General features: G+C 59.4%; 1 protein-coding gene across 1 annotated transcript in view; it reads left to right on the top strand.

Moving 5' to 3' along the window:
* Window positions 1-19,734, top strand: part of LOC144954526 (G protein-coupled receptor kinase 3) — a 29,282-nt gene extending 9,548 nt beyond the window's left edge. Inside the window, exons 5-14 of the mRNA XM_078884998.1 lie at window positions 1,375-1,469; window positions 1,828-1,935; window positions 3,544-3,610; window positions 5,082-5,182; window positions 8,380-8,446; window positions 10,314-10,409; window positions 13,675-13,834; window positions 15,196-15,332; window positions 17,441-17,554; window positions 19,446-19,734. Of these exons, the coding sequence (XP_078741124.1) occupies window positions 1,375-1,469; window positions 1,828-1,935; window positions 3,544-3,610; window positions 5,082-5,182; window positions 8,380-8,446; window positions 10,314-10,409; window positions 13,675-13,834; window positions 15,196-15,332; window positions 17,441-17,554; window positions 19,446-19,607 (1,107 nt within the window). The 3' untranslated portion in view covers window positions 19,608-19,734. The remainder of the gene's footprint in view (window positions 1-1,374; window positions 1,470-1,827; window positions 1,936-3,543; window positions 3,611-5,081; window positions 5,183-8,379; window positions 8,447-10,313; window positions 10,410-13,674; window positions 13,835-15,195; window positions 15,333-17,440; window positions 17,555-19,445) is intronic.
* Window positions 19,735-20,564: the final 830 nt, after the last annotated feature.

The raw sequence follows: 20,564 nt of genomic DNA, 5'->3' as shown, positions 1-20,564 counted from the left end.
GTGAGTGGTGGGTCTAGTGGTTAGTGTGATGGTGAGTGGTGGGTCTAGTGGTTGGCGCTGGGAACCCGGCGACCCGAGTTCAGTTCCCGCTCACGGCCACCACCAGTGACGATTTTAGGAACCGGTCCTCCCCTAGGTCGACTCAGCCTCAACTGAGTAGGTGGTGTAGCAGTGTGTAGTGAACATCATCGCCACTGGGGAGACAAAGGCGGCCGGGCGTGGTGCTGGCCACCCACCCCCTCGTGTGCCGTGCCGGCCTTCATAGGTGCTCGCTAACAGCACTTGCCCCTACAGTCTGTGAAGGCTACATGGGGATCTTTATCTTTGTCTTTTTGTGTGTGTGTCCCCGTGTGTGTGTCCGTGTGTGTCTGTGTGTCTGTGTGTCTGTGCGTGTGCCTGTGTGTGTGTGCATGTGTGCCTGTGCGTGTGTCGATGTGTGTGTGCCTGTGTGTGTGCGTGTGTGTCTGTGCGTGTGCCTGTGTGTGTGTGCATGTGTGCCTGTGCGTGTGTCGGTGTGTCGGTGTGTGTGTGTGTGCGTGTGTGTCTGTGCGTGTGCCTGTGTGTGTGTGTGCATGTGTGCCTGTGCGTGTGTCGGTGTGTCGGTGTGTGTGTGTGTGTGTGCGTGTGTGTGTGTGCGTGTGTGTGTGTGTGTGTGTGCCTGTGTGTGTGTGCATGTGTGCCTGTGCGTGTGTCGGTGTGTGTGTGTGTGTGCCTGTGTGTGTGTGCATGTGTGCCTGTGCGTGTGTCGGTGTGTGTGTGTGTGTGTGCCTGTGTGTGTCTGTGCGTGTGTGTGTGTGTGTGCGTGTGTGCCTGTGCGTGTGTCGGTGTGTGTGTGTGTGTGTGTGCGTGTGTGTGTGTGTGCGTGTGTGTGCGTGCGTGTGTGTGCGTGTGCATGTGTGTGTGTGCATGTGTGCCTGTGCGTGTGTCGGTGTGTGTGTGTGTGTGTGTGTGCGCGTGCGTGTGTGTGTGTGTCTGTGTGTGTGTGTCTGTGTGTGTGTGCCTGTGCGTGTGTCGGTGTGTGTGTGTGCGTGTGTGTGTGTGTGTCTGTGTGTGTGTGTGTGTCTGTGCGTGTGTCGGTGTGTGTGTGTGCGTGTGTGTGTGTGTGTCTGTGTGTGTGTGTGTGTCTGTGCGTGTGTCGGTGTGTGTGTGTGCGTGTGTCGGTGTGTGCGTGTGTGTGTGTGTGTCTGTGCGTGTGTCGGTGTGTGTCTGTGCGTGTGTCGGTGTGTGTGTGTGTGTGCGTGTGTGTGTGTGCGTGTGCCTGTGTGTGTGTGTGCATGTGTGCCTGTGCGTGTGTCGGTGTGTGTGTGTGCGTGTGTGTGTGTGTCTGTGTGTGTGTGTGTGTCTGTGCGTGTGTCGGTGTGTGTGGTGGTCTAGCCGGCCAACATCCTGCTGGACGAGCATGGCCACGTGCGCATCTCCGACCTCGGCCTGGCCTGCGACTTCTCCAAGAAGAAGCCCCACGCCAGCGTGTGAGCTCACCACCTCACCTCCTCACCGCTCACCTCCTCACCTCCTCACCGCTCACCTCCTCACCGCCTCACCCGCACGCTCAGCCAGTCACTCACCCGCTCGCTCACCCTCTCGCTCACTCACTCACTCACACGTTCGCACACACCCACTCACTCACTCATCTGCTCACTCTATCTCCCCCCCCTCTCTCCCCCTCTCTCCCCCCACTCTCCCCTCCTCTCCCCTCTCCCCCCCCCGTGAGGGCCCACTCTCTCCCCCCCTCTGCTCCCCTCCCTCACTCTCCCCACTCTCCCCCCCCTCCCCCCCCTCTCTCCCCCCCTCTCCCCCCCCCCTCTCCCCCCCCCCCTGAGTGAGTAGGGGTACCCACGGCTACATGGCCCCCGAGGTTCTGCAGAAGGGGACGGCTTACGACAGCAGCGCCGACTGGTTCTCTCTGGGCTGCATGCTCTTCAAGTTGCTGCGGGGGTACAGCTACAGCTACACACACAGCTACACACACACAGCTACAGCTACACACACAGCTACACACACAGCTACACACACACAGCTACACACACACAGCTACAGCTACACACACAGCTACACACACAGCTACACACACACACACAGCTACAGCTACACACACAGCTACACACACAGCTACACACACACACAGCTACAGCTACACACACAGCTACACACACAGCTACACACACACAGCTACAGCTACACACACAGCTACACACACAGCTACACACACACACAGCTACAGCTACACACACAGCTACAGCTACACACACAGCTACACACACAGCTACACACACAGCTACACACACACACAGCTACACACACAGCTACACACACAGCTACAGCTACACACACAGCTACACACACACAGCTACAGCTACACACACAGCTACACACACACAGCTACAGCTACACACACAGCTACACACACACAGCTACAGCTACACACACAGCTACACACACAGCTACAGCTACACACACAGCTACACACACAGCTACACACACAGCTACACACACACACAGCTACACACACACACAGCTACACACACACACAGCTACACACACAGCTACACACACACACAGCTACAGCTACACACACAGCTACAGCTACACACACAGCTACACACACAGCTACACACACAGCTACACACACAGCTACACACACAGCTACACACACAGCTACACACACACACAGCTACAGCTACACACACAGCTACACACACACAGCTACAGCTACACACACAGCTACACACACAGCTACACAGCTACACACACAGCTACAGCTACACACACAGCTACACACACACAGCTACAGCTACACACACAGCTACACACACAGCTACAGCTACACACACAGCTACACACACACACACAGCTACACACACAGCTACACACACACAGCTACAGCTACACACACAGCTACACACACAGCTACACACACACAGCTACAGCTACACACACAGCTACACACACAGCTACACACACACACAGCTACAGCTACACACACAGCTACAGCTACACACACACAGCTACACACACAGCTACACACACAGCTACACACACACACAGCTACACACAGCTACACACACAGAGTGTGTCTTTGTGTCTCTCTGCGTGTGTCTCTGTGTGTCTCTGTGTGTCTCTGTGTGTATGTGTCTCTGCGTGTGTCTCTCTGTGTCTCAGCGTGTGTCTCTGCGTGTCTCTGAGTGTCAGTCTCTCTGTGTCTCTGTGTCTCTGTCTCTGAGTGTCAGTCTCTCTGCGTGTGCGGAGCGGTGGTGTCATGGTGAGCGCTGCGCTATGAACCTGGCGACACGAGTTGGATTCCCACTCACGGCCACCACCGGTGACGATTATTTGAACCGGTCCTGGGCCTCCCCTAGGTCGACTGGGCCTCAACTGAGTAGCTGGAGTAGCTGTGGTGTGTAGTGAACATCGCGTGGTGCTGGCCACCCACCCCCTCGTGTGCCGTGCCGGCCTTCGTAGGTGCTCGCTAACAGCACTTGCCCCTACAGTCTGTCAAGGCTACACGGGGGATCTTTGTGTCACTTTGTGTGTCTCTGCGTACAGACACAGCCCCTTCCGGCAGCACAAGACGAAGGACAAACACGAGATCGACCGGATGACTCTCACCATGGTGAGCAGGGGCAGCAGCAGCAGCATCTCCACCACCACCGCCACCATCTCCACCGCCACCATCTCCACCACCGTCACTACCATCTCCACCACCACCACCATCTCCACCACCACCACCACCTCCACTACCGCCACTACCATCTCCACCACCACCACCATCTCCACCACCACCGCCACCATCTCCACCACCACCACCCGATCTCCACCACCACCACCACCATCTCCACCACCACCACCATCTCCACCACCACCACCACCACCATCTCCACCACCACCACCATCTTCACCACCACCGCCACCATCTCCACCACCACCACCATCTTCACCACCACCACCACCATCTCCACCACCACCATCTTCACCACCACCACCATCTCCACCACCGTCACTACCATCTCCACCACCACCATCTCCACCACCGCCACTACCATCTCCACCACCACCACCATCTCCACCACCACCACCATCTCCACCACCGTCACTACCATTTCCACCATCTCCACCATCTCCACCATCTCCACCACCGCCACTACCATCTCCACCACCACCACCATCTCCACCACCACCACCACCATCTCCACCACCACCACCACCATCTCCACCACCACCACCATCTCCACCACCGCCACTACCATCTCCACCACCACCACCATCTCCACCACCGCCACCAGCACCATCTCCACCACCGCCACTACCATCTCCACCACCACCACCAGCACCATCTCCACCACCGCCACTACCATCTCCACCACCACCACCAGCACCATCTCCACCACCGCCACTACCATCTCCACCACCACCACCATCTCCACCACCACCACCACCATCTCCACAACCGCCACTACCATCTCCACCACCACCACCTCCACCATCTCCACCACCGCCACCAGCACCATCTCCACCACCACCACCGCCATCTCCACCACCACCGCCACCACCACCATCTCCATCACCGCCACCACCGTCACCGCCACCACCATCCTCACCACCATCACCACCACCATCCTCACCACCACCACCATCCTCACCACCACTACCATCCTCACCACCATTCTCACCACCACCACCATCCTCACCACCATCCTCACCACCTCCACCACCACCATCCTCACCACCACCACTACCACTATCCACCACCGTCCTCACCACCACCACCACCATCTCCACCACCACCGCCACCACTGCCGCCGCCACCACCACCACCACAGGTCACAGCGATTATCTGAACCGGTCCTGGGCCTCCCCTGGGTCGACTCAGCCTCAACTGAGTGTCTGGTGTAGCTGTGGTGTGTCTTTGTGTGTGTAGGTGCTGCTACTCGCTACTAACAGCACTTGCCCCTACAGCCGGCTAGAGGCTACCTGGGGGTGCTTTGTGGTGTTTGTGTGTGCGAGTGTCATTGTGAGTGAGTGGTGCACCGTGCCACCCCTAGGTACGCTCCGTGGTAACTCTGTGTGTGTGCCAATGGGATCAGGACGTGGAGCTGCCAGAGTCATTCTCCGCGGAACTGAAGTCGCTCCTGGACGGCCTCCTGCAGCGGGAAGTCGCCAAGCGCCTCGGGTGCCTGGGGACCGGGTACAGTCACCCACTCACTCAGTCACTCAGTTAGTCACTCAGTCACTCAGTCACTCACCCACTCACTCACTCAGTCACTCACTCAGTCACTGAGTCAGTCACCCACTCAGTCACCCACTCAGTCACCCACTCAGTCACCCACTCACTCAGTCACTCACTCAGTCACTCAGTCACTCACTCAGTCACTCACCCAGTCACTCAGTCACTCAGTCACCCACTCAGTCACCTACTCAGTCACTCAGTTAGTCACTCACTCAGTCACTCACTCAGTCAGTCACCCACTCACTCAGTCACTCACCCAGTCACTCAGTCACTCACTCAGTCACTCACCCACTCACTCACTCACCCAGTCACTCACTCACTCAGTCACCCAGTCAGTCACTCACCCACTCACTCAGTCACCCACTCAGTCACCCACTCACTCAGTCACCCACTCAGTCACCCACTTACTCACTCAGTCACCCACTCACCCAGTCACCCACTCAGTCACCCACTCACTCACCCACTCACTCACTCACTCAGTCACTCACCCAGTCACTCAGTCACTCAGTCAGTCACTCAGTCACCTACTCAGTCACTCAGTTAGTCACTCACTCAGTCACTCCCTCAGTCACTCAGTCACCCATTCACTCAGTCATTCACCCAGTCACTCAGTCACTCACTCAGTCACTCACCCACTCACTCACTCACCCAGTCACTCACTCACTCACTCAGTCACCCAGTCAGTCACTCACCCACTCACTCAGTCACTCAGTCACCCACTCAGTCACTCACTCAGTCACTCACTCAGTCACTCACTCAGTCACCCACTCAGTCACTCACTCAGTCACCCACTCAGTCACCCACTCAGTCAGTCACTCAGTCACTCACCCAGTCACTCAGTCACCCACTCAGTCACCCACTCAGTCACTCAGTCACCCACTCAGTCACTCACCCAGTCAGTCACCCACTCAGTCACTCACCCAGTCAGTCACCCACTCAGTCACCCACCCACCCACTCACCCACTCACTCACCCACTCACTCACCCACCCACCCAGTCAGTAGCCCACTCACTCACTCAGTCACCCAGTGACTCACTCACTCAGTCACCCACCCACCCACCCAGGCAGTCGCCCACTCACTCACTGAGCCACCCACTCACCCACTGAGCCACCCACCCACCCACTGAGCCACCCACTCACTGAGCCACCCACCCACTGAGTCACCCACTCACCCACTCACTGAGCCACCCAATCACTCACTGAGCCACCCACCCACCCACTGAGCCACCCACCCACCCACTGAGCCACCCACTCACCCACTCACTGAGCCACCCACCCACCCACTGAGCCACCCACTCACCCACTCACTGAGCCACCCACTCACCCACTGAGCCACCCACTCACCCACTGAGCCACCCACCCACTGAGCCACCCACCCACTGAGCCACCCACCCACTCACTCACTGAGCCACCCACTCACTCACTGAGCCACCCACTCACTGAGCCACCTACTCACTGAGTCACCCACCCACTGAGCCACCCACCCACTCACTCACTGAGCCACCCACTCACTCACTGAGCCACCCACTCACTGAGCCACCCACCCACTGAGCCACCCACCCACTGAGCCACCCACCCACTCACTCACTGAGCCACCCACTCACTCACTGAGCCACCCACCCACTGAGCCACCCACCCACTGAGCCACCCACCCACTCACTCACTGAGCCACCCACTCACTCACTGAGCCACCCACTCACTGAGCCACCCACCCACTGAGTCACCCACCCACTGAGCCACCCACCCACTGAGCCACCCACCCACTCACTCACTGAGCCACCCACCCACTCACTGAGCCACCCACCCACTGAGTCACCCACCCACTGAGTCACCCACCCACTGAGTCACCCACTCACTGAGTCACCCACTGTGTCTCCCTCCCGCCCGGCAGGGCAGTGGAGGTGAAGGGTCACCCCTTCTTCGCTGGCATCGACTGAGCCACCCACTCACTGAGCCACCCACTCACTGAGCCACCCACTCACTGAGTCACCCACCCACTGAGTCACCCACTCACTGAGTCACCCACTGTGTCTCCCTCCCGCCCGGCAGGGCAGTGGAGGTGAAGGGTCACCCCTTCTTCGCTGGCATCGACTGAGTCACCCACTCACTGAGCCACCCACTCACTGAGCCACCCACTCACTGAGTCACCCACCCACTGAGTCACCCACTCACTGAGTCACCCACTGTGTCTCCCTCCCGCCCGGCAGGGCAGTGGAGGTGAAGGGTCACCCCTTCTTCGCTGGCATCGACTGAGTCACCCACTCACTGAGCCACCCACTCACTGAGCCACCCACTCACTGAGTCACCCACCCACTGAGTCACCCACTCACTGAGTCACCCACTGTGTCTCCCTCCCGCCCGGCAGGGCAGTGGAGGTGAAGGGTCACCCCTTCTTCGCTGGCATCGACTGAGTCACCCACTCACTGAGCCACCCACTCACTGAGCCACCCACTCACTGAGTCACCCACCCACTGAGTCACCCACTCACTGAGTCACCCACTGTGTCTCCCTCCCGCCCGGCAGGGCAGTGGAGGTGAAGGGTCACCCCTTCTTCGCTGGCATCGACTGAGTCACCCACTCACTGAGCCACCCACTCACTGAGCCACCCACTCACTGAGTCACCCACCCACTGAGTCACCCACTCACTGAGTCACCCACTGTGTCTCCCTCCCGCCCGGCAGGGCAGTGGAGGTGAAGGGTCACCCCTTCTTCGCTGGCATCGACTGAGTCACCCACTCACTGAGCCACCCACTCACTGAGCCACCCACTCACTGAGTCACCCACCCACTGAGTCACCCACTCACTGAGTCACCCACTGTGTCTCCCTCCCGCCCGGCAGGGCAGTGGAGGTGAAGGGTCACCCCTTCTTCGCTGGCATCGACTGAGTCACCCACTCACTGAGCCACCCACTCACTGAGCCACCCACTCACTGAGTCACCCACCCACTGAGTCACCCACTCACTGAGTCACCCACTGTGTCTCCCTCCCGCCCGGCAGGGCAGTGGAGGTGAAGGGTCACCCCTTCTTCGCTGGCATCGACTGAGTCACCCACTCACTGAGCCACCCACTCACTGAGCCACCCACTCACTGAGTCACCCACCCACTGAGTCACCCACTCACTGAGTCACCCACTGTGTCTCCCTCCCGCCCGGCAGGGCAGTGGAGGTGAAGGGCCACCCCTTCTTCGCTGGCATCGACTGGCAGCAGATTTACCTCCTCAAGGTGAGAGAGAGGATCAGGGGGTGTGCGTGTGTGCGTGTGTACGTGTGTGTGTGCGTGTGTGCGTGTGTACGTGTGTGTGTGTACGTGTGTGTGTGTACGTGTGTGTGTGCACGTGTGTGTGTGTGCGTGTGTGTGTGTCTACGTGTGTGTGTGTGTGTGTGTCTACGTGTGTGTGTGTGTGTGCGTGTGTGTGTGTGTGCGTGTGTGTGTGTTCGTGTGTGTGTTCGTGTGTGTGTGCGTGTGTGTGTTCGTGTGTGTGCGTGTGTGTGTGTTCGTGTGTGTGTGTGCGTGTGTGTGTGTTCGTGTGTGTGTGTGTGTGTGTTCGTGTGTGTGTGTTCGTGTGTGTGTGTGTGTTCGTGTGTGTGTGTGTGTGTGCGTGTGTGTGTGTTCGTGTGTGTGTGTGCGTGTGTGTGTGTTCGTGTGTGTGTGTTCGTGTGTGTGTGTTCGTGTGTGTGTGTGTGTGTTCGTGTGTGTGTGTGTGCGTGTGTGTACGTGTGTACGTGTGTGTGTGTTCGTGTGTGTACGTGTGTGTGTGTGTGTGTGTGCGTGTGTGTGTGTGTGTGTGTTCGTGTGTGTACGTGTGTGTGTGTGTGTGTGTTCGTGTGTGTACGTGTGTGTGTGTGTGTGTGCGTGCGTGTGTGTGTGTGCGTGTACCCATACCTGGGCAGTGCGCTCATAACCAGCTCCAGTTTAACAGCAGAGGTCTCACTAAGAATCAGTCGAGCGGCAATATCTTTTCATCGGTTGCGTGACGCTGTGTGGAAGCTACCTGGTCTGTCGCTCCGCACGAAGCTTCAGGTCTTCTCGGCCACGGTCATTCCCTCCCTTCTCTACGCTTGCGAAACGTGGACCCCCCCTAGTGGAGCATCTTCGCCGGTTGGAAACATTTAGGCTGGCCTGCCTACGATCCATCCTGGGTTTAACCAGGCTGGATTGTGTGAGGAGCTCACAAGTCCTTGAAAGATCTGGGCAAAGTCCCATCAGTGAGCTCCTCCGGCAGGCAAGGCTGCGTTGGCTGGGTCATGTAGCCCGCATGCCCAGCCACCGCATGCCTCAACAGCTTTTGTTCGGCCGGATCGAGGGGGCTAAACGGGCGCGGCACGGGCTAGAGAAGAGATGGAGTGACGTGGTACAGGAGGACGTGGAGCTGAGTGGACTTGCCGATGACCGGTACCAGCGGTGTCAAGATCGGCCTCAGTGGAGGAGGCTCGTGAAGGACGCTACTGGGCAGTTGGAGGCAGTCGCCCTCCAACAACAACGGAGGGCGGAGGAGCGACGCTCACAACAACGAGCGGAGCGCCGGGTGGCTAAAGCACAGCAAGTTGGCACAGTAGGGGGCACAGGTGGTGCATCAGCCACTCATCTCGGTCATCTCGGTCAGTCGACCCGTGGCACCTGCTGGGTCTGCCCCGTGACCTCCTGCCAGCGGGCGTTCGACACTTCACGTGGCCTCAAGGTGCACATGGCCTGGCACAAGCGTCGTGGTGACGTCACCACCACTTAGTGGCGAATGGCGGTTGTTGTTGTGTCAGTGTGTGTGTGTGTGTCTGTGTGTCTGTGGGGAGCGGTGGTGTAGTGGTTAGCGCTGCGCTATGAACCTGGCGACCCGAGTTCGATTCCCGCTCACGGCCAACACCACCAGTGACGATTATCTGAACCGGTCCTGGGCCTCCCCTAGGTCGACTCAGCCTCAAATGAGTACCTGGTGCGGTGTGTAAACATCGCCACTGGGGAGACAAAGGCGGCCGGGCGTGGTGCTGGCCACCCACCCCCTCGTGTGCCGTGCCGGCCTTCATAGGTGCTCGCTAACAGCACTTGCCCCTACAGTCTGTGAAGGCTACACGGGGACCTTTGTCTTTGTGTCCAGTACCCCCCTCCCCTGATCCCCCCGCGGGGCGAGGTGAACGCCGCCGACGCCTTCGACATCGGCTCCTTCGACGAGGAGGACACCAAGGGGATCAAGGTGGGGTCAGGGGTCACCAAGGGGGTCAAGGTGGGGTCAGGGGTCAACAAGGGGGTCAAGGGGTGGGGTTAAGGGGGAGCCAGCGAGCGGGTGGGTGGATGGATGAGTGGGTGAGCGAGTCAGTGGATGGGTGACTGAGTGAGCGAGTGAGTGAGTGAGCGAGTGAGCGAGTGAGTGGTTGACTGAGTGGGTGAGTGAGTGGGTGAGTGAATGAATGAGTGAATGGGTGACTGAGTGAGTGAGTGGGTGAGTGGGTGAGTGAGTGGGTGAGTGAGTGGGTGACTGAGTGAGCGACTGAGTGAGTGGGTGGATGAGTGAGTGAGTGGGTGACTGAGTGAGCGAGTGAGTGAGTGGGTGACTGAGTGAGTGAGTGAGTGACTGAGTGAGTGAGTGAGTGACTGAGTGACTGAGTGAGTGAGCGAGTGAGCGAGTGAGTGGTTGACTGAGTGAGTGTGTGGGTGAGTGGGTGAGTGAGTGGGTGAGTGAATGAATGAGTGAATGGGTGACTGAGTGAGTGAGTGGGTGAGTGAGTGGGTGAGTGAGTGGGTGACTGAGTGAGCGACTGAGTGAGTGGGTGGATGAGTGAGTGAGTGGGTGACTGAGTGAGTGGGTGACTGAGCGAGCGAGTGAGTGAGTGGGTGAGTGGGTGAGTGAGTGGGTGACTGATTGAGTGGGAGAGTGAGTGAGTGAGTGACTGAGTGACTGAGTGAGTGAGTGAGTGAGTGAGTGACTGAGTGACTGACTGAGTGACTGAGTGACTGAGTGACTGAGTGACTGAGTGACTGAGTGAGTGAGTGAGTGAGCGAGTGAGCGAGTGAGCGAGTGAGCGAGTGAGCGAGTGAGTGGTTGACTGAGTGAGTGTGGGTGAGTGGGTGAGTGAGTGGGTGACTGATTGAGTGGGAGAGTGAGTGACTGAGTGAGTGACTGAGTGACTGAGTGACTGAGCGAGCGAGTGAGTGAGTGACTGAGTGGGTGACTGAGTGAGTTGGTGTGTATCAACGCGCCCCCGCTCCCCAGCTGCTGGAGAGTGAGTGGGTGAGTGAGTGAGTGGGTGAGTGAGTGGGTGACTGAGTGAGTGAGTGGGTGAGTGGGTGAGTGAGTGAGTGAGTGGGTGAGTGAGTGGGTGAGTGAGTGGGTGAATGAGTGAGTGAGTGGGTGACTGAGTGAGCGACTGAGTGAGTGGGTGGATGAGTGAGTGGGTGACTGAGTGAGTGGGTGACTAAGTGACTGAGTGAGTGGGTGAGTGGGTGACTGAGTGAGTGAGTGGGTGACTGAGTGACTGAGCGAGTGAGTGAGTGAGTGGGTGACTGAGTGAGTTGGTGTGTATCAACGTGCCCCCGCTCCCCAGCTGCTGGAGAGTGAGTGGGTGAGTGAGTGAGTGGGTGACTGGGTGAGTGGGTGACTGAGTGAGTGAGTGGGTGACTGAGTGACTGAGCGAGTGAGCGAGTGAGTGAGTGAGTAGGTGAGTGGGTGACTGAGTGACTGAGCGAGTGAGCGAGTGAGCGAGTGAGTGAGTGAGTGAGTGGGTGACTGAGTGAGTTGGTGTGTATCAACGTGCCCCCGCTCCCCAGCTGCTGGAGAGTGAGTGGGTGAGTGAGTGAGTGGGTGACTGAGTGAGTAGGTGACTGGGTGAGTGGGTGACTGAGTGACTGAGCGAGTGAGTGAGTGAGTGGGTGACTGAGTGAGTTGGTGTGTATCAACGTGCCCCCGCTCCCCAGCTGCTGGAGAGTGAGTGGGTGAGTGAGTGAGTGGGTGACTGAGTGAGTAGGTGACTGGGTGAGTGGGTGACTGAGTGACTGAGCGAGTGAGTGAGTGAGTGGGTGACTGAGTGAGTTGGTGTGTATCAACGTGCCCCCGCTCCCCAGCTGCTGGAGAGTGAGTGGGTGAGTGAGTGAGTGGGTGACTGGGTGAGTGGATGACTGAGTGAGTGAGTGAGTGGGTGACTGAGTGACTGAGCGAGTGGGTGGATGAGTGAGTGAGTGGGTGACTGAGTGAGTGAGTGGGTGAGTGAGTGGGTGAGTGGGTGAGTGGGTGAGTGAGTGAGTGAGTGGGTGAGTGAGTGGGTGAGTGAGCGACTGAGTGAGTGGGTGGATGAGTGAGTGAGTGGGTGACTGAGTGAGTGGGTGATTGAGTGACTGAGTGAGTGAGTGAGTGGGTGCCTGAGTGAGCGAGTGAGTGAGTGAGTGACTGAGTGAGTGGGTGAGTGAGTGGGTGACTGATTGAGTGGGAGAGTGAGTGACTGAGTGACTGAGTGAGTGACTGAGTGACTGAGTGACTGAGCGAGTGAGCGAGTGAGTGAGTGAGTGAGTGGGTGACTGAGTGAGTTGGTGTGTATCAACGTGCCCCCGCTCCCCAGCTGCTGGAGAGTGAGTGGGTGAGTGAGTGGGTGACTGATTGAGTGGGAGAGTGAGTGAGTGAGTGAGTGACTGAGTGAGTGACTGAGTGACTGAGTGACTGAGCGAGTGAGCGAGTGAGTGAGTGAGTGGGTGACTGAGTGAGTAGGTGACTGGGTGAGTGGGTGACTGAGTGACTGAGCGAGTGAGTGAGTGAGTGGGTGACTGAGTGAGTTGGTGTGTATCAACGTGCCCCCGCTCCCCAGCTGCTGGAGAGTGAGTGGGTGAGTGAGTGAGTGGGTGACTGGGTGAGTGGATGACTGAGTGAGTGAGTGAGTGGGTGACTGAGTGACTGAGCGAGTGGGTGGATGAGTGAGTGAGTGGGTGACTGAGTGAGTGAGTGGGTGAGTGAGTGGGTGAGTGGGTGAGTGGGTGAGTGAGTGAGTGAGTGGGTGAGTGAGTGGGTGAGTGAGCGACTGAGTGAGTGGGTGGATGAGTGAGTGAGTGGGTGACTGAGTGAGTGGGTGATTGAGTGACTGAGTGAGTGAGTGAGTGGGTGCCTGAGTGAGCGAGTGAGTGAGTGAGTGACTGAGTGAGTGGGTGAGTGAGTGGGTGACTGATTGAGTGGGAGAGTGAGTGACTGAGTGACTGAGTGAGTGACTGAGTGACTGAGTGACTGAGCGAGTGAGCGAGTGAGTGAGTGAGTGAGTGGGTGACTGAGTGAGTTGGTGTGTATCAACGTGCCCCCGCTCCCCAGCTGCTGGAGAGTGAGTGGGTGAGTGAGTGGGTGACTGATTGAGTGGGAGAGTGAGTGAGTGAGTGAGTGACTGAGTGAGTGACTGAGTGACTGAGTGACTGAGCGAGTGAGCGAGTGAGTGAGTGAGTGGGTGACTGAGTGAGTTGGTGTGTATCAACGTGCCCCCGCTCCCCAGCTGCTGGAGAGTGACCAGGAGCTGTACAAGAACTTCCCGCTGGTGATCTCGGAGCGCTGGCAGCAGGAGGTGTCGGAGACGGTGCACGACGCCGTCAACCTGGACACGGACAAGCTGGAGGCGCGCAAGCGCGCCAAGAAGCTACTGGGGCAGGAGGAGGGTACGCGGGATGCTCGCCCACTCGCTCACCCCCTCACCCGCTCGCTCACTTGCTCGCCCAGTTGCTCATTCACCCACTCGCTCAGCCACTCAGCCACTCGCTCAGCCACTCACTCACTCACTCAGCCACTCACTCAGCCACTCGCTCACTCAGCCACTCACTCAGCCACTCATTCACTCAGCCACTCACTCAGCCACTCACTCAGCCACTCACCCAACCACTCGCTCACTCAGCCACTCGCTCAGCCACTCACTCACTCAGCCACTCACTCACTCAGCCACTCACTCAGCCACTCACTCAGCCACTCACTCACTCAGCCACTCACTCGCTCAGCCACTCACTCAGCCACTCACTCAGCCACTCACTCAGCCACTCACTCAGCCACTCACTCAGCCACTCACTCAGCCACTCACTCAGCCACTCACTCAGCCACTCACTCAGCCACTCAGCCACTCACCCAACCACTCACTCACTCACTCAGCCACTCGCTCAGCCACTCACTCACTCACTCACTCAGCCACTCACTCAGCCACTCACTCACTCAGCCACTCACTCAGCCACTCACTCAGCCACTCACTCAGCCACTCACTCACTCAGCCACTCGCTCAGCCACTCACTCACTCAGCCACTCACTCAGCCACTCACTCAGCCACTCACTCAGCCACTCAGCCACTCACCCAACCACTCACTCACTCACTCAGCCACTCGCTCAGCCACTCACTCACTCACTCAGCCACTCACTCAGCCACTCACTCAGCCACTCACTCACTCAGCCACTCGCTCAGCCACTCACTCACTCACTCAGCCACTCACTCAGCCACTCACTCAGCCATTCACTCAGCCACTCAGCCACTCACTCAGCCACTCACTCAGCCAACCACTCACTCATTCACCCAGCTACTTTCCCAGCCACTGAGCCACTCGCTCACTCACTCAGCCACTCACTCAGCCACTCAGCCTCTCACCCAACCACTCGCTCACTCAGCCACTCGCTCAGTTGAATGGCCCACCACCACCACCACCAACCACCTCCACTCACCAGCTACTCTCACCGTCTCTCTCCCTGCCCCCTTCTCCCCCTGCTGATTGACCCCTGCTGATTGACCCCTGCTGACTGACCCCTGCTGAGTGACCCCTGCTGAGTGACCCCTGCTGAGTGACCCCTGCTGAGTGACCCCTGCTGACTGACCCCTGCTGACTGACCCCTGCTGAGTGACCCCTGCTGACTGACCCCTGCTGATTGACCCTGCTGATTGACCCCTGCTGATTGACCCCTGCTGATTGACCCTGCTGATTGACCCCTGCTGAGTGACCCCTGCTGATTGACCCCTGCTGATTGACCCCTGCTGATTGACCCCCAGACTACGCGCACGGCAAGGACTGCATCATGCACGGCTACATGCTGAAGTTGGGCAACCCCTTCCTGACTCAGTGGCAGCGACGCTACTTCTACCTGTTCCCCAACCGCCTGGAGTGGCGCGGTGAGGGAGACTCACGGGTGAGGAGCTCACCGCTAAACTCACCACCACACTCACCACCCTCACCACTACACTCACCACCACACTCACCACCACACTCACCACGCTCACTACTACACTCACCACCACACTCACCACTACACTCACTACACTCACCACCACACTCACCACTACACTCACCACTACACTCACCACCACACTCACCACCACGCTCACCACTACACTCACCACCACACTCACCACTACACTCACCACTACACTCACCACTACACTCACCACTACACTCACTACACTCACCACCACACTCACCACTACACTCACCACTACACTCACCACCACACTCACCACCACGCTCACCACACTCACCACTACACTCACCACCACACTCACCACCACGCTCACCACTACGCTCACCACTACACTCACCACCACACTCACCACACTCACCACCACGCTCACCACACTCACCACACTCACCACCACACTCGCCACTACACTCACCACCACACTCACCACGCTCACTACCACACTCACCACGCTCACCACCACGCTCACCACTACGCTCACCACCACGCTCACCACCACGCTCACCACCACGCTCACCACCACACTCACCACACTCGCCACCACACTCGCCACCACGCTCACCACCACGCTCACCACCACGCTCGCCACCACACTCGCCACCACACTCGCCACCACACTCGCCACCACACTCACCACCACACTCACCACCACATCACCACCAAACTCACCACACTCACCACACTCACCACTACGCTCACCACCACACTCACCACCACACTCACCACAATCACCACCACACTCACCACCACACTCACCACTACTACTCACCACCACACTCACCACCACACTCACCACCACACTCACCACAACACTCACCACAACACTCACCAGCACACTCACCAGCACACTCACCACCACGCTCACCACCACGCTCACCACCACGCTCACCACCACGCTCACCACCACGCTCACCACACTCATCACCACGCTCACCACCATGCTCACCACCACGCTCACCACCACGCTCACCACACTCACCACCACGCTCACTACCACGCTCACCACCACGCTCACCACCACGCTCACCACCACGCTCACCACACTCACCACTACACTCACCACACTCACCAGCCTCGCTCACCAGGCTGCCCTGCTGATGATGATGATGCTACTGATGATGATGATGCTACTGATGATGATGCTACTGCTGATGATGATGATGCTACTGCTGATGATGATGATGCTACTGATGATGATGATGCTACTGATGATGATGATGCTACTGCTGATGATGATGATGATGCTACTGCTGATGATGATGATGCTACTGCTGATGATGATGATGATGCTGCTACGGCTGCTGATGATGATGATGCTACTGCTGATGATGATGATGCTACTGCTGATGATGATGATGCGACTGAGGATGATGATGCTACTGCTGATGATGATGATGCTACTGCTGATGATGATGATGCTACTGATGATGATGATGATGCTACTGCTGATGATGATGATGCTACTGCTGATGATGATGTCACTGCTGATGATGGTGCTGCTGATACTGATGATGATGATGTTGCTGATGATGATGCTACTGCTGCTGCTGCTGATGATGGTGCTGCTGATACTGATGATGATGTTGCTGATGGTGATGATGCTACTGCTGCTGCTGACGATGTTGCTGCTGCTACTGCTGCTGCTGATGATGATGATGCCACTGCTGATGATGATGGTGCTGCTGCTGCTGATGATGCTGATGATGTTGCTGCCACTGCTGCTACTACTACTACTGCTGCTGATGACGATGGTGGTGGTGGTGCTGATGATGTTGCTGCTGCTGCTACTGCTGCTGATGATGTTGCTGCTACTACTACTACTGCTGCTGATGACGATGGTGGTGGTGGTGGTGTTGATGATGCTACTGCTACTGCTGATGACGATGGTGGTGGTGGTGGTGCTGCTGCTGATGACGATGGTGGCACTGCTGCTGCTGATGATGCTGCTGCTACAACTGCTGATGACGATGGTGGTGGTGGTGCTGATGATGATGCTACTGCTGCTACTGCTGCTGATGACGGTGTTGGTGTTGGTGGTGCAGCAAAACCTGCTGACGATGGAGCAGCTGCAGGCGGTGGAGGAGACGCAGGTGAAGGACAAGAAGTGTGTCCTGCTGCGGATCAAGGGGGGGAAGCAGTTCGTGCTGCAGTGCGAGGTGGGTGGGGGGGGGGTGAGGTGGGTGGGGGGGTGAGGTGGGTGGGTGGGGGTGGTGGTGGGGGGGGTGGGTGGTGGGGGGGTGGGGTTGGGGGTGGGGGGGGTGGGGGGGGGTGGGGGGGTGGGTGGGTGGGGGGTGGGGAGGTGGGTGGGTAGGGGGGTGAGTGGGTGGGTGGGGGGTGGGTAGGGGGGGTGAGTGGGTGGGTGGGGGGTGGGGAGGTGGGTGGGGGGGGGGGTGAGTGGGTGGGTGGGGGTGGTGGTGGGGGGGGTGGGTGGTGGGGGGGGGGTTGGGGTGGGGGGGGTGGGGGGTGGGGGTGGGGAGGTGGGTGGGTAGGGGTGAGTGGGTGGGTGGGGGGGTTGGTAGGGGGGGTGGGTGGGTGGGTGGGGGGGTGGGGAGGTGGGTGGGTAGGGGGGGTGAGTGGGTGGGTGGGGGTGGGTAGGGGGGTGAGTGGGTGGGTGGGGGGTGGGGAGGTGGGTGGGGTAGGGGGGTGAGTGGGTGGGTGGTGGGTGGGTAGGGGGGTGAGTGGGTGGGTGGGGTGTGGGTAGGGGGGGTGAGTGGTGGGTGGGGGGTGGGGAGGTGGGTGGGTAGGGGGGTGAGTGGGGTGGGTGGGGGTGGGGTAGGGGGGGTGAGTGGGTGGGTGGGGGGTGGGGAGGTGGGTGGGTAGGGGGGTGAGTGGGTGGGTGGGGGGTGGGTAGGGGGGGTGAGTGGGTGGGTAGGGGGTGGGGAGGTGGGTGGGTAGGGGGGTGAGTGGGGTGGGTGGGGGGTGGGTAGGGGGGGTGAGTGAGTGGGTGGGGGGTGGGGAGGTGGGTGGGTAGGGGGGTGAGTGGGTGGGTGGGGGGTGGGTAGGGGGGGTGAGTGGGTGGGTGGGGGGTGGGGAGGTGGGTGGGTAGGGGGGGTGAGTGGGTGGGTGGGGGGTGGGTAGGGGGGGGTGAGTGGGTGGGGGGTGGGAGGTGGGTGGGTAGGGGGTGTGAGTGGGTGGGTGGGGGGTGGGTAGGGGGGGTGAGTGGGTGGGGGGTAGGGAGGTGGGTGGGTAGGGGGGGTGAGTGGGTGGGTGGGGGGGTGGGGAGGTGGGTGGGTAGGGGGGGGTGAGTGGGTGGGTGGTGGGTGGGTAGGGGGGTGAGTGGGTGGGTGGGGGGTGGGGAGGTGGGTGGGTAGGGGGGTGAGTGGGTGGGTGGGTAGGGGGGGTGAGTGGGTGGGTGGGGGGTGGGGAGGTGGGTGGGTAGGGGGGTGAGTGGGTGGGTGGGTAGGGGGGGGTGAGTGGGTGGGTGGGGGGTGGGGAGGTGGGTGGGTAGGGGGGTGAGTGGGTGGGTGGGGGGTGGGGTTGGGGGGGTGGTGTGGGTGGGGGGTGGGGAGGTGGGTGGGTTGGGGGGGTGAGTGGGTGGGTGGGTGGGGGGTGGGGGGGTGGGGGGGTGAGTGGGTGGGTGGGGGGTGGGGGGTGGGTGGGTAGGGGGGTGAGTGGGTGGGTGGGGGGTGGGTAGGGGGGGGTGGTGGGTGGGTGGGGGGTGGGGAGGTGGGTGGGTTGGGGGGTGGTGGGTGGGTGGGGGGTGGGTAGGGGGGGTGAGTGGGGGTGGGGGGGGGGGGAGGTGGGTGGGTAGGGGGGGGTGAGTGGGTGGGTGGGGGGTGGGTAGGGGGGGTGAGTGGGTGGGTGGGGGGTGGGGGAGGTGGGTGGGTAGGGGGGGGTGAGTGGGTGGGTGGGGGGGTGGGTAGGGGGGGTGAGTGGGTGGGTGGGGGGTGGGGAGGTGGGTGTATGGTGGGGGTGAGTGGGTGGACCTGTGGCTCACGAAGTGCGAGTCCCCATCCACCCTTGTGACCGTGCGTGCCCCCCACCACCCCCACTGCCCCCCCCCACCCCCCACTGTGCCACCCCCCACTGTGCCCCCCCCCCCGTCAGAGTGAGCCTGAGTTTGTTCAGTGGCGCAAGGAGCTGCTGGTGACCTTCCAGGAGGCTCAGCGTCTGCTGCGCCGCGGCCCCAAGATGCTCAACAAGAGCCGCTCCTCGTCGGAGGAGCTGAGCAAGGCGGCGCTCACCCAGCGCAGCAGCAACGGCCTCTAGCAGCGCCCTCACCACCTCAACCCTCACCACCTCAACCCTCACCACCTCAACCCTCACCACCTCAACCCTCACCCCCTCAACCCTCACCCCCTCAACCCTCACCCCCACGCCCCCTCACCCCCACGCCCCCTCACCCCTCACCCCTCACCCCTCACCCCTCACCCATACGCCCCCTCACCCCTCACCCCTCACCCCTCACCCATACGCCCCCTCACCCTCACCCATACGCCCCCTCACCAGGCCCACCCTTGCCACACCGCTCGGCACAGACCACCGCTCGGTCACTCAGCCAGTCAGTCAGTCACTCACTCAGTCACTCAGTCAGTCACTCAGCCAGTCAGTTAGCCACTAAGTCACTCACTCAGTCACTCAGTCAGTCACTCAGCCAGTCAGTTAGTCACTCAGTCACTCACTCAGTCACTCAGTCAGTCACTCAGCCAGTCAGTTAGTCACTCAGTCACTCACTCAGTCACTCACTAAGTCACTCTCCAAGTCACTCAGCAGTCAGTTAGTCACTCAGTCACTCACTCACTCAGCCAGTCAGTTAGTCACTCAGTCACTCACTCAGTCACTCAGTCACTCACTCAGTCACTCACTAAGTCACTCAGTCACTCAGTTAGCCAGTCACTCAGTTACTCGGTTAGCCACTAAGTCACTCACTCAGTCACTCACTCACTCAGTCAGTCACTCAGTCACTCGGTCACTCAGTTAGCCAGTCACCCAGGGTTCGAACCCAGGCTCTGTGTCTCTTTGTGTCTCTGTGTATCTCTGTGTGTCTCTGTGTGTCTCTGTGTCTCTGTGTGTCTCTGTCTCTCTCTGTGTATGTCTCTGTGTCTCTGTGTCTCTCTGACTCTGTGTGTCTCTCTGTGTGTCTCTGTGTGTGTCTTTGTGTCTCTGTGTGTGTCTCTGTGTGTGTGTCTCTGTGTGTGTGTCTCTGTGTGTCTCTGTGTGTGTCTC

This window comes from Lampetra fluviatilis, unplaced genomic scaffold (genome assembly GCF_964198595.1).
Source record: "Lampetra fluviatilis unplaced genomic scaffold, kcLamFluv1.1 SCAFFOLD_981, whole genome shotgun sequence".
Lineage (NCBI taxonomy): Eukaryota > Metazoa > Chordata > Hyperoartia > Petromyzontiformes > Petromyzontidae > Lampetra > Lampetra fluviatilis.
Note: the sequence above shows the minus strand (reverse complement) of the source record. Positions and strands in the feature narration are given on the sequence as shown.